This window comes from Protopterus annectens, chromosome 4.part0, assembly GCF_019279795.1.
Source record: "Protopterus annectens isolate FY-2018-M chromosome 4.part0, PAN1.0, whole genome shotgun sequence".
Classification (NCBI taxonomy): Eukaryota; Metazoa; Chordata; order Ceratodontiformes; family Protopteridae; genus Protopterus; species Protopterus annectens.
The window spans coordinates 1,464,815,294-1,464,830,635 of record NC_056733.1 but is presented as its reverse complement, the minus strand read 5'-3'; the positions used below and the strand labels follow the sequence as shown (position 1 = coordinate 1,464,830,635).

Genomic DNA, 15,342 nt, shown 5'->3' with positions numbered 1-15,342 from the left:
CCAGAAAAAGCGGATGCAAAGCCATTATCTTATTCAGGTGGCACTAACTCAAATTAGGGATAAACAGTAAATGTAAACAAAACTACCCAACAATGTCAAACAAGGGTTAAAACTGCAACTTGTTTTTACAAATCATTTCACACAACTACTGCCATCACAGTGGCTGTATTAGTACTTACCTTGCGTTTTGGCTAGAACATATTCAAATCCCTTCATACTCTTTGCCACATTGCTCTTGAACCGAGCCAGACCAAACTCCTGAAAAGCAAATAAAAATACATCACTAAATATTTTCATGTCAGTATAACTTTGATATCATTCATGTAAAATGGTGACCAATAGCATTGGAACTACTTAACTGTACACAAGAAAAGCGAGATTAGAACCCACACAGAAGTGAGGGAAAACATACTATTCAAAGGGAGTTGTACTCCTTAAACAAAACACAAAATCAACACAACCCCAACTTCAAAATCATATACATACAACAGATAAGATTACATGAAGATTGTCAAAGGATATACAAGTAGGCTAACTTTCTGGCAAAGAAGGATAACGCCATGACCAAGAACCCAGATGTCCCAGGTTAAGTCAGAGCTTCTAGTGGTGCAGAAGCCAGACAAGGAAGAGCTGGAGTGAGTGTCTTAACTAGAACAGCTAATGAAATGGGTGTGTCTATCTCACAGCAACAATGACACGTAGGTTAACCATTAACATATGGCAAGCCTATGGGGTGTGGGGGAAGTGAGCTGACCAAGGACAACATAATCTTATAATTTAGAAAATGGTGGATTGAAGCACAAACTAGTGCAGGCAGAAAGTAGGAGGCACAGTATCTCAACCTCCAATGTCTTGTGTCTTCAGACACCTAAAAATGATGGAAATTAAAGAAAAAGCCAATGTGCAGGAAGCAAAAAAAAAAAAAAAGAAGAGTATATGTAAAGATCTGAGTGAGACAGGATGAAGGCAAGTGAAAATGAGAACATCCAGCAAAGAGACGTATGGATTACTCAAGAGAACTGAGACAGTCAGGCATAATCAAAGAGGCTAGGAGAGGGGGCAATGAAGAAGTAACAGTTAACATGACATACCAAATCCATGTAAAAAAAATGGGAGAAGGGGATAATGATGAAAGAAGAGGTCAAATGGTCAACAGAGGATGGGAATCAATGGTCAAAGAGAAGTTAGGGGCCAAGAAAGATCAGAAGGGAGACAACTTATCCTGGCAAGCTACAGGAAGAAGACATGAACTAATCTTGGACAGGGTCCCAGTCAATCATAGAATGTGAACACCTACAAGCAATTTGGAGGGCCTCTGATTTTGCTAAAAGCATGTCTTTGGACAGAGACTGGACAGAGGAAGGGCATATGAATTGCAAACACCTACAGGCAATCTAGAGGGCTGCTGATTCACCTATAGGTCTTGAATTTGTGCGAGTAAGCCTGACACTAGCAAAAACCCATGTGGACAGAGGAGGGGCATACAAATTCTATACAGAAAGTGCCGCAGCTGGGAAATGCACATAAAACAAAATGCTGTAGGGAGCAATGCTTACAGCTATACTGCCACCTAAATTATATTCTGCGTGTAGTGTTATATCAAAGGGAAGATTTTTCATACGAGTTTGAGACCCGGAGCATTTCTTACTGAACTGTACTTCAAAAAACCCAAACTGGTAGAAGAATCAAAAAGAACAGGTACATGGTCCTGGACACCCTTCAAAATTTAGGTTTTGAGATAAAAAAAAACAGACAAAAAGCTGCACAGATGCAGCTGCACCACATAGGACAAAACACAAATCCAAAAGCAGCTGGGGACGAAGCTCTCCCAAAAAAAGCAAAATGCAGTAACAAAAGTCCAAACTGGGAGTAAACAAACACAGCTCTCTTGATATTAAATAAAAGACAAAACTTTTATTCAGGTACAAACTAGTGAGTGCTTTCGTGCCTCTTGTACCTGAATAAAAGTTTTGTCTTTTATTTAATATCAAGAGAGCCGTTTGTTTACCATCAGTTTGGACTTTTGTTACTGCACTACGTAGGAACCAATGCAGGGCAAATCCAGAAACAAATCCACATGGTGACATCACAGTATCAACAAACTTTACAATAAAAGGAAAAGAACTTTGAACAAAAGTAAAGAAGAGTTAATTCTCAGAATGTTAGTGTCCTTGTCACTAAAATAAACAAATTCAAGTACTTAATAAAAATCCACTAAAGCCAACTTTGAGGCTAAAATAGTTGCCCAAGCCACAGACAATCACAAGGCATTTTTTAGTTATGGTCGTAATCTCCTGAACGCAATGCAGCAAGGCACCAAGATGAATGTGAATGACGTTACCTACACTGAGGCTGAAGATACAGAGAACCAACTGGCTAACAAATTTAGCTCTAACTTTACTCTCTCTCCCTTCCATCTGTCCCTCAAGAATTACCTAAAACTGGCTTCTCTCCAGCTATCACAGAAGACCAAGTCCTTAAAGTGCCATCAAAAGCTAAAAATACTGTATTGAGTCCTGATAATATCCCTGGATGCATCTTAAATAACATGAAGCATGATTTAGCCACACCCTTACCAACACTGTTCAACCTCAGCTTCTATACATGTTTTGTAACAAACGGATGGAGAACAGCTAAGTCATTTCCCTGCATAAGAGAGGACCATCCACAGACCCAAGCATTTACAGACCCATAAGTCTGACCAGTCTCTTATACAAAGTCATGGAAAAATTCAACATGGCACTAATCAATACATAACCAACTTCCAAACACTAGACTTGTCTCAGTTTGTATTCATCAAGGGCAGGTCATGCTTACTCAACCAGGTGGATTTTTTTTTTTGAAAAGGTAATGGATGAAGGCAAAAATGGTACAGATTGCATACTTCAAACTGGCCAAAGCATTGGGAATAAATTCCTATGCCACTCGCTGAATTGCCAACCAGCTCACAGACAGGACGTAGGAAATCAAAATAGGGGCAGTTACCTTCATAAAAAGAGACCAGTTACCACTAGAGTCCCCTAGGGTTCCGTGCTGGGACTTCTTCTGTTTGGTATCTACTTTTCTGAAGTAAAAGCCAATACCAAAAGGCTCTTGCTAACTAAGTTGGCAGATGACTGCAAGCTAGGTGCAGTCATTCAATCCCCAAAAGACTCTGCCATCATGCATGTATGTCCCAAATAAATAACTGGTGCAAAAATCATGGACTGAAACTACATGCTAAATAATGCACTACTGTACCCTTTGAGAAGTCATCTATCCCAGGGAACTACTGTATTAACAGTATGCTCCTGAAAGATGACCCAGTTGTTCAAGATTTGGGAACTTATTTGGACAGTGGGCTAACCTTTGACCTACACATGCCAACTGTTGTAAGCTGTTCCTACTTTACTGCACAGTTTATAAACAAAGGGACTGCATCTTAATCTAGGGATGTCATTGTTCCTATTTACTCAGCCCTAATTAGGCCAATCACTAAATATAATGCCCTCTTTGGCACAAATGATACCTTACTAAAAGAGCACAAAGCCTGAACAACATGTCTTACATGAAAGACTCAAAGACCTCTCACTATACTCGGTGTCCTACAGATTGCCAACAGGTGACCTATGTCTGGCATACAAGTCATCCTCCGACCCAATACTGGTGGATTTACTGCACATCAGCAAGTCAAATTGTATTAGAAATACTCAGTCGAGGGATATTAAGCTCTACTGCAACATCAACAGAACAGTTTGAAGAAACAGGTACATCTAACAGAGGATACTGCTGCTCTGGAACAGGCTTCCCATCCACATAAAAAAGTCCATCCCTGTTCATACTGAAGTGATACCTGGATCTATGAATGGGAAAGGGAAAACCGACTCCAGGACTAATCCATGTACTACTAATGGAGAAAGGCAGCTCCTAAATGCTTTATCTCATTCATGTATCCCCTCAAATTATCTACGGTATGATCCCAGTTATTCTCATTAGAGGTAATATATAATAATCGACCATGGGCTGGTTAAGGTCAATCTCTAACAAAAAAGTATAGATTAACTTGAGCACTAAAAGGAAAACTTGCTGGGCTTAAAAAAGCACTCAAGGGCAGCTAGCCTGTGCTTACCTAGGAATCTATAAAATCATTCCTCTATTACTGAACAGCTTTGTCTACATTTTGTCACATGGATGGGTACCATAAATTTATTCAAGACTGTCCTGCTTTGCTGTCCTCAGGAGGGTACAGCATGTAGGTGAATACTGACAAGAAATTAATGGTCTTCTGACTCAAAAACCTTACATTTTCTCTGACTAACAATAAAAGGCTACAACTCAAGAAAGCAAAGCATTCCAATTACATTTTCAAGGAAATTTACTACGTCACTCAGGACCAAGTATAAAGACAATGAATAGGTGCAGTTTGGATTTTTAACCTGAACATTTTAAGTCTCAAGTTTAAATATCCCATTCTAGTGGTCAACACTGGTGTGTAATTACAAGCTTTTGCATTTAAATGCTGGAAGAGAACTACCTCAGACATTTCTCCTTTCCTGACGTATAGCAATCTCGAAAAGCACTACAAGTAAGCTGGGGGGGGGGGGGGGTCTGGGCAGCTTTGTCACATTCAGGGGGTAAAGATGGAGCATTCTTCCCACCTATTTTTTTTTACAACTTTTAGGACTTTCAAGTCCTTTCTACTTAAACTGTCTTGTGACTGCACTTAACATTATTTCAATCACAAAACAGCTGCACTACTTAACAGAGGCATCTCTTTGCCGTGTAAGTCTATACACTGTCTTAAAGGTCTGGTATTACATTATATATTCAAGTTTTGACAAAAACTACTTGCCATCCCAAGCAAAACCAATAGAAATAGTTTTATTGTAAACTGAACATTATAAATTAGGTGCATAGTGTACTGTGCAAGTGTTTTTATATTTAAATACAAGGAAATGAGATCATATTCTGATTTCAGGCACTTCTACTGTGTACAAAGAGAGCATCTGGGAAACAGAAAAAAAAATAAGTTTGTTTCCTGCCTTTCCTGTTAAGTGGTATAGACTATTTGTAGGCTTTTGAGCCCCCAAGCCCTTCTGTGTTGGAGGGAAGCCTTCTAGCTTAGTTTTTTTTTCTTATAACTAGCCAGTTTTCTAGTTTCAGCACTCAAATCTGTTTCTTTGATCTCAGCACTTGTTCAGGAAAAAAAAAAAAAAATTCATCTGCTTTTACTGTACTTGTGTTTCTACCTACTTTTTTTACTTTTGCATCATCTTAAAAGTACTCAATTGTATTTATTACTGCTTGGTGTAACTCATTCTAAGCCTTTTGGTTTAAACACTTGGGCTTCGGACCAGTTGTTTTGCACTGAGAGGGTTTGTGGTCTGCACTGTAGTGGCAGTAGCTTACATCCTTCTAGGTTGGGAACTGCTGATTGAGGGCTCAGTGTCTGTTATTCTAAAAGTGTATTAATTCTGGTTTAAGCACTTGGGCCTTCAGTCCAGTTATTTTACATTAAGAGGGTTCGTGGTCTGCACTCTTGTGGGAGGAGAGGCTGGACTCTGCCCTTCTGAGCTGGGAATTACTGGTTGAAGGCATATAGTGCATGCATATCTGAACTGCTTCTTACTGAAGTTGGTGCGCCTTGTTTGCTGTGACACAGACTGGATTCGGGCCTGCTGGATCTAGTTTTGTTTGTGTAACTTGAGCACTAATCCAGGCATTCTCTAAAGTATTCAATTGTATTTATTACTGCTTGGTAGTAACTTGATTAAAGTGTAGCTATCATTCTAAGTCTTTTGGATTAAGCACTTGGGCTTCAGACCAGTTGTTTTACATTAGGAAGGTTTGTGGCATGCACTGTGGTGGCAGGACAGGTAAGTTGGGAGCTGCTGATTGAGAGCCCAGTGTCTGTTATTCTTAAAGTGTATTAGTTCTGGTTTAAGCACTTGGGCTTCAGGCCAGTTATTTTACATTAAGAAGGTTTGTGGTCTGCACTCTTGTGGGAGAAGAGGCTGGACTCTGCCCTTCTGAGCTGGGAATTTCTGGTTAAAGGTTTATAGTGCCTGAATATTTGAACTGTATCTTACTGAAATTGGTACACCTTGTTTGCTGTAGCATAGACTAGATCCAGGCCTGCTGAATCTAGCTTTGTTTATATGCTTGTTGTTTGTTTGCTTGTTATTTTCCTGGAACGCTAATTCCACCTAATACGCGACTTCTCAGTGCTTCTGTGGATCACTAGTGATATCTGCATTGCTTACTGTACTTATTTCCTTGTTTCACTTGAAAGAAAGTTACTGTTTGTCGTTTTTGCATTTAAGTTACCTGTAACACATTGCACTTAAGTTACCTGGCACTTGCTCACTAAAGCAATTATATAAGTCAGCACTAAAAATTAAAAGCACTACACCCTCACTCCCCACTGGCCCTGGATTTCAATTATTAAGGAATTCCCAATATTAATCTAGCATGTCCAAAGGTCAGTTGTCAATCTCCTCTCCAGTCCAGCTGGTGAATCTGGGAATCTTGAGGCAATGTTACAACTGCCTCATGTACACAGACAACCCTCTCCTCCTCCCAACAAATTCCAACACATGTGAGAGATGCAACCATATAGCCAAACTGGAGGCTAAGCTCTCTCAACTCAGTACTGGCATAACCAGTCAGGAGGAGAAGGAAACCACACTCACTACAATTCCAGTCTCACATAGACCTACCACGACAGCAAACCAAACACATAATCACACAAAAACATACTCGGAGGCTCTAAATAAAGATCTGCCGAAGCAGCAGAGACCTCCAAAGCAGACAACCAAGCAGTCGCTACCCCAAAACAGAACACATGCAACACATATCTCACAAAGCCAGTGTGCCAAACAGTCACAGCCCTTAAGACTAAACAACACACCTGATACACTTGTAATAGGTGACTATCATCAGGCACACTGATGTCCCGCTGAACAAGGAGAGGGTCACGGTGAACAGCCTGTCGGGCGCTAGGATCCGCCACATAACACAAGCATTCAGGTCACTCCAAGGCAAGTACAAATATGACTCGGTCATTGTCCATGCTGGTGTGAATGACCTGAGACGTACCTCCCTGGACTACATGAAGAGACAAAGGAGCTCTCTGAGCATGTAGCCCAGGCCGGTATGACCCTGACCTTGAGTAGCATCTTACCCTCACCAAGAATGATGCCACAATATGAAGACAAGATGATCATTCAACAATTGGCTTAAGTACTGGTGTCATTCAAAGGGGATCCAATGCCTGTCAGCTTGGGATGATATGCTCGACAAGCCACGATGCTTCGCTAGGGACGGCTTGCACCTGTCACCCTGGGCTTCGGATACTGGCAAAGGCTCTTGCTACCCCATAGTGCCTTTTTAGGCAAGGCTCAAAAGACAAACCCACCTCCATAGGTATCACAAGGGATAAGAAACTAAGAGTAATGCTACTCAATGCCAGAAGTCTAAACCTCAAGATGCACGACTAAACTCTCCTTAGCATGGAGAACATCGATATCTGTGCAGTAACAGAAACCTGGTTCAGGGCTCCGAGAGCACCCCAGCACTACCAGGTTATACCTCATACCATGCTTTTCGCCCCAAAACTTGGACCGAACCACAAAAGGAGGGGAGTATCGATATTCATCAAAGATACCCACACCTCCAGGTTGGTGGCAAAGCACGAAGCATCAGAGACTATCCATGTGCAACTAACAGTGGGTAAAACTGCCTTCCAGTTTATACCCTGCTACAGACCACCCTCCCAAACCCAGGAACCCCACTCGGCCTTCCTGAGAACACTGGAAAATATGAAGGTCTCTCCAAACACCATTATTTTGGGCGACTTCAACTACCCAAACATAGACTGGGAGCATTACTCTAGCTCCAACACCCTAGCCCAAAGGTTCCTGGAATTTATAAACTCATATGCTATGGAACAACTTGTTACGACTCCCACAAGAGGGGAAAACATACTGGACCTGATCATCACCAACAGGGGGACTCTATGCTCCAGACCAGAAGTGTATCCCTCACGGGTAAGATCAGACCATAAACTAATCTCACTGGATATTCACATCCCGACCCCACCCCCTGCCCAGAAAACCACAGTGAAAAACTTCTCTAAAGCAAATTTCACACTCCTCAAAACTGAGGTGGAATCCCTTAAAGCCCCCGGGCCTGTGGAAAATACGGCCCAGACCGCAGAATCCTTTATAAACACATTCTATGAACACCTTCAGGAATGCATGGATCATGCGATCCCAAATAAAACCAAGACCCAATCCTCCAAAGGCAGACGTCCTGTCTGGTGGACCCCAGCCATAAACAAACTATACAATAGAAAGAGGAAGCTACTAAATGATAGAGCAAAATCCCAAAAAGGGAAGACATCACTGATCAGTATTAGCAAAAAACTACGGGCACACATAAAATTGTCTAAGGCCAGCTTGAGAGAAAAATTGCACAGGACACTAAGGATAATCACAAGGCTTTCTTTAGTTATGTTAGGAACCTGGGTGGTAATTCCCAGATATGCTCAGAATTAGTCCAAAATGACAAAAAATACACGGAACCCACAGACATTGCCAACATCCTAGCTGACAGGTTCAGCGCAAACCCCCCCCCCACCAAAAGGGCAAATATCTATCCCAGCAGAGTGCTGCCCCCTGACATCTCAGATGCTCAGGTAAGAGCCGCCCTCTCCAAAGCAAAAAACACAGCATCAATGGGACCAGATGGTGTCCCGGCTGCGTCCTACATGAACTCCAAGAAGAGCTAAACCCAAACATAAAACTACTGTTCAATCTCAGCCTTACTACAGGATATGTGCCCAAAGAGTGGCGTACAGCAACAGTGGTCCCTCTCCATAAAGGTGGTGCCTCAACGGATCCTGGAAACTATCGCCCCATAAGCCTAACTAGCTTGGTCTGCAAAGCTATGGAAAGGATCATCATGGACCTCATAAATAAAGATATTGGGGACCTACAGACACTGGATCCTACCCAGTTCGGCTTTGTTAAGGGCAGGTCCTGCCTCTTAAACCTGGTTGATTTCTTTGAAACAGTCACCAAGGCCATTGACGAGGGGAAGGTGGTCCCCACAGCCTACCTGGACCTCGCAAAAGCCTTCGATACAATACCCCACTCTGGCATTATAGACAAGCTCACCAGCTTAAATATAAACCCCTATGTCACTAGATGGATTGCAAACTGGCTCAAGGACAGAACCCACATGGTTAGAATTGCTGGAGCCATGTCAGACTCCAAACCAGTTACAAGTGGTGTCCCACAAGGCTCAGTCCTGGGACCTCTCTTGTTCGGTATATATTTCTCGGAGGTACAGGCCAACACGGAAGGACTGTGGCTGACCAAGTTCGCAGATGACTGCAAACTGGGCCATAATCGACTCTCCAGCTGACACAAGCATCCTCCAAAAGGGCCTCATAGAAACAGACAACTGGTGCCAGAGCCATGGCCTCAAGCTAAATGCCAAAAGTGTATAGTCATCCCTTTGGCAAAACAAAGTGCCCACAAATTACCACATAGCTGCTAATCCATTAAGTACAGAAGAAGTAATTAGGGACCTCGGGACCCAAGTTGATAACAATCTCTCATTTGACAACCACGTGGCCAAAGTGGTTAGAAAAACATTTTATATAGCCCACCTAATCATGAAGGGATTCACATCTAGATCAGGGAGGTCATCATGCCTCTTTACTCATCCCTCATCAGGCCCATAATTGAGTACAATGCCCCTTTTGGGATGTACCTTACCAGACACCTGCAGCAACTGGAAAGACCCCAAAAGTACCTCACCAAGAGGATCAAAGGGCTCAAACAGATGCCATATGCTGCCCGGTTAAAGAAACTCCAGCTCTACTCAGTGGCATACCGCCTGTTCAGAGGCGATCTGTGCCTGACGTATAAAGCCATGTCCAACCCGAATTTAATGGACATGCTGCACCTCAGAAAATCCAAATCCCATTGAGCTATACGCTCGAGAGACTTGAACCTCAGCACTGAAATAAATAGGACATGCTGGAGGGACAGATTCATAACCCAGAGGCTCCCTTCACTCTGGAATAAAATCCCAGTCCAGGTTAGGCAGAGTCCCTCATTGACTCTCTTCAAGAGGAATCTTGATGAGTGGATGGGAGATCGTAGGTTTACCCCGGGTATCACTTCTGTGTCACTGTTAGACAGAGGCACAGTATACTAACCTCGAAAAAGGACATAGCAAAATTCATTTAAAATGGGTGGCGAAAGCCAAACACACTCTGGCTAGGCTTATAAATGCCCTAGGGCAGATAGCCTAGTATGAACCTATGAAATGGCTGAATCTGGAATATATCATCTTACTTGTAAAGTGTTTGTGGTGTAATACTTAAATAACAGAAAAATCACTTTTTGAGTAATATTTTAGCTCAGGAAATTATGCAAACAACTTTGTAATACAGCAAATCTGCCAATGGGTGTGAAATGAATGATGTAAGATTAAGCAGTTTAAGGTTAAGCAGCCCTAAAGTAGGTGAAACTTCAGACAGGCAAATTAGGGCATTTTGTAGCAAAATTCTAAGATAAAGCTATCATAAAACTTAAACACTACATCTTAATGAGTAGCTAAAGAACTGCAGATAACTCCATATTCCCCTCTTCCTCAGAGTTTCATCATGTAGAGGTGTTACTGGCATCAGCAGAAAGCATCCCTATAGAATACCAACTAAATGCAAATGTGTTTTTTGAACATAAAATTAATTTCCTACTCTCAACATAAATAATCTACCTGTTATGGTAATTTCCATATCTTCTCCATTGTGTTTTATTCTGTTGTCATCAAACAGACCATATCCAAGGTAGATTTAGCATGCAAAAGTAACTGTCAGACAAAACAGCAAATGCTTTTATCAACTTTCAGTCAGACCAATGTGGAACCTAGTTAAAGACTCACCACTCAAGACAGGCTACATAACCTAGAATTTGTATAAGTCTATAGGATGACAGCAGCACTTGCAGAAATCAGAACTTACAGATGCATTAAAGGAAGTACCACTGGTAAAATTAACCTCCTCATACACCATCAGTCCTTTCCCATGCTAAAAGGAACAATTTCAAAAAACTGCTTATTAGCAAATCTCATGTAAAGCCAGATTTAAAAACTTCACCCTGGCTCATTCTGGATCTCCCGTCCACTGCTTGATAGAACTAGCCACAGTTTCTTGCAGACTGAGAAACATGACTGTTGCTGGATCATAGCTAATCCTTTGAAATGTAGATATGAGAAGGGAATTCTGAATCAAATCAATCATGTTCAACTGCTCAAACTCAACATGGTTTTGATTCTAACATCTTCAAATGACTCTGGAACTGCTTTGAAAAAAATACAGTTTAAGAATTTCCTGACAACTTTTCAGGAAAACTCAGGAGTACCACAAGGTTCCGTTTTAGTCCCCCCCCCCCCTTCATGACCTTCATTCTCCTGACTTGATCTTACATGCAGACTCAGACAGACATACAGATACACTGCAACAAGCAGCTACAGGACAAATTTTCCAAACTATGTAACAGGACTTAAACAACCTAATAATCAATCCCATAACTCTTAGGTAATGCTCTTTTACCATAGTGCACAAACGTACAAACCTACCCTTTTATCACAAAAGAACTCCCATGAACAAGCCAATTCCTAATGCAACAGACCTCAAGTATCTTGGCCTAATCAGTGACCCAACATTATTTCTTACAATCTTTGTGCGTAGGGTGAAAGAGAAAGTGCTGTCAAGCTCAACCTGTGAAAAAGGTTAACTCTCCTAGTATCACTAAGTCCTATCCAGGAACATATTTCTTATTTGCCTTCCCAACACGTCTGACAAAGTACTCTACAGGAAATCTTTGAAATACACCAACTCACTACATTACTCTAAACCTTTCAAAATTACCACCCCCCCTTTCCCATCACACTTCCAGCAAATGCAATCTAGCTGAGGAAACATTCTCTAAAGTCTGCTTAGGATACAAGACCACCAATGTAAACACTTCCACGGAAAAATATTAAACCTTCTAGACTCTTACATACTTGGGAGCCATACACACGTCCTTCCTCTATTCATTTGTAAACTGCCTTTCCAGTCTCTCTTCTCAATATGTTCTAACCTCTTAATATCCTTATAGTTATCATACAATAATATTTTGTACTCCTTATTAATTATCCTGCTTAAATTTCAGTTCCTGTTCTAGACTCGACTAAAAACTCAACAGAGCAGATCTTTCACTTAGCACTCCCTGTATCCCTTCTCTGTGGCTATATTCTTATCATTCTTTGGTAGGAAAGGCAGTCTCTAAACTGAAGTCCAAACTTCTGTTTAGCCACATCCTTCTCTATAACCTTTCTCTCTCTTGTTTGTTTCAAATAATTTGGTTTATATGCTAATTTTCTCCAATAAATTTCAGCCCCCTCTTGCTTATCTTTTATAACTCTACTTGCAGCCAGCTCTATTGGTAAAAATCGCCTTTCTTTATTTCTGCTTTGGTATACTTTAGAATTGCAAAGGTGTTGCCAAAACTGACTGATATGGATCAGTGTTGTTTTGTAGAGGGAGACAAACATTTGACAACATTAATGGAAAAATGATAACACAGAGGGAAGCTGTATGGAAAAAAAATGCTGCTGTTCATTGGTGGATGTCGATGCACATAAGATATCTGAAAGCTGCATTTTATGAGTAAGGCAGTTGAAGCATTTGTGCTCCCGGATAGAATAACATTAATTGGGAGGGTTTCTCTCTCTGACAAAATGCATTTGAACAGAGGAATAAGGCAAGGGTACCCTCTTCCCACTTTTCTATCGGTTTTATATTTATAGCCATTGGTAGAGAAAATACAAGGACTAACAAATTCAAGGACATAACTGGTATGGCAACCACAATAAGTTAATCTTGTTCACAGATATTTTGTACTTTATAAATTCAGAAAGGGCATTTCAGTGTTATGGAACCTTTTGAGAGAGTTTGTTTTTTCATGGTATAAAACAAATAAGGATAAAACACAGGCTAAAGTGGTAAGCTACGTACCCACTCGAACTGGCTCAGCAGTACTCATATCTATGGGGACATGACAGGATGAAGTATTTGTATGTATGGATTAAGAGATTCTATTAAGTAAGCTAAGGATATGTTAGAAGAGACTAAAAAAATTCAATGCAAAAGCTGAGAAGTTGATTATGGATATGGTTAAGATACGAGTAGGGCAAGAGTTTCTAGCTCCATTAGAAGTAAGGGTTTTTTTAATTATTCATTCATTTACTTATTTATATCAAGTAGAGGAGAAGATGTGGACTGCAGTTAATTAAGAGTTGAAAGAATGTCCTGAAAAAGGGACGAGGATAATGGTTAAGTTGGGAGTTAACTCTGGTTTAGGATTACCTGACTTGAAGGAATACTTTTGAGCTATACAGTTGAGGTTCATATGCATAACACAAGCAGATTATAAATCGAAGCAGAAAGGCATGATGATGAAATGGGGTGGGTCAAGAAATACTTAATCACAGTTTAAAATTCAAACTGGTCTGTATGAAGCTGGGCCAGAAGGATCTTTACCCTCTTTGGTTAATAAAGCCACCACAGCTTTATTTCAAAAAGATGGTATTGTCCCTGGTAAGTACTGTTAAATAAAACCGTCCAGATCTTTATCATTTTCTTCCATCCTAAATTCCAAACTTCTGCGGAAGAACCATCTGTTCCTGGAGACTTCCCTGTTGATTGATTTATAGATCACCTTTTTTTTTTTTTTTTTTTTAATTATCTCATGTTTTCCTATCTCAGCAATTAATTCTTGAGCTTCATCTTCCTATACCCTTGGCACAGTTAACTCTTCCATAAATATTTCCACTTGTGCTTTTTCTTGGCTTTCCCACTCCTCTGCTTTACACAAATTTGCCCAGAATGTTATGAAATATCTGACACTTCCTAAAAGATCTTTTGATAGTTTTCTTGTCATAGGCTCCCTAAGTTTGGCAACAACTTTTTTCACCTAATGCTGCCTAAGTCATTGTGCAATGACATTTTCTGGTTTGCACTGTTTATCGAAAAACACTTGCTTAAGAGCAACAACTGCTCATCTTCTTGTACATGATTCCCCTTCTACAATACTTGACAACCCCTCAAAATAATTCATATTAGATCTTCTCCATGTCTCTCTTTCATATTTCTACCATATGTTGAACTCCATTTTTAATTTTATCCCACTCCCTAGCTATCCCTCCTGAAGAACAGTCTTCCTCAACTATTAAATCACCCCATCACCCATTCATTACATTTTCCTCTCTTAAAGTAGGAATGTGCCAATTTCTCACTTTTACTTCACTGTCCTGCATCTTCATTTTAGTCTTTATTAATGCAAAATCTAAAATAGTTATTGGATTGTTTCAAGGCTATCAATTACATAACCATGTTCCTGTGAAATGTAAATTTTTATCCAGTCTAGTCCAGCCAATGTACCCTGAGGAATTCTGTCAAAGTTCCTGCTAGTAAATTTGCATCTTCCAGAACGATATACTTCTGCAGACATCTACCATCTTGTTATATTTTTCCTTTTAGGTCTCTCCGATAAGCACTGTTAAATAAAACCACTATAACAAATCAGGTTCCAGTTCCCAATCATAAACAATATTCCATATTCGAACATACTTATGGAGGTACTGTGCAATGATCATTAAAATCCCTAACATTACTTTCTCATAACAAATTATTTATCCCTTATAGTTTGTGTACAGATAACATAGAATGGACAGAAAGTACAGTTTTGTACCTACCATAAATGTAGATGTCCGATAGGTATGCATCTGCAGTCATCACATATGGGTTGTCCTGCCTCAGGCAGCCCTTCGGTCGGCCGGATTCCAAAGTCTGGGTTTGGCCTCGGCTGATGTCACACTTTCCCCGACGTCAGAGCGTCTGGGGTATAAAAGCATCAGCCGACGCCATCTTCCTCAGTTTTTCTTGCCCCAGATGCCAGGTGCCCTCTAGGAAGGCTAAATTTGGAGAAATGCAATAAAATTCCAAACATTTGCAAATATATATATATATATATATATATATATACACACACACACACACATGTATATACAAACAAATACACCATAATAGATTCCCCCAGCTAGCTAATAGAGGGGTAAGCACCCTAAGAATACCACAGAGGGGAAGGAGGGAGGGTAAACCTGACTGCAGATGCATACCTATCGGACATCTACATTTATGGTAGGTACAAAACTGTACTATGTCCTTCAAGGATGCATCTGCAGTCATCACATATGGGTAGAATACCATAGCCAATCTGGGGGTGGAGGTACTAAGTAAAG

General features: G+C 40.6%; 1 protein-coding gene across 1 annotated transcript in view; it reads right to left on the bottom strand.

Moving 5' to 3' along the window:
* PRELID1 (PRELI domain containing 1) overlaps window positions 1–15,342 on the bottom strand; it is a 595,316-nt gene that overhangs the window by 108,865 nt on the left and 471,109 nt on the right. The window contains exon 5 of the mRNA XM_044069306.1: window positions 180–258. Coding sequence (XP_043925241.1) covers window positions 180–258 — 79 coding nt within the window. The remainder of the gene's footprint in view (window positions 1–179; window positions 259–15,342) is intronic.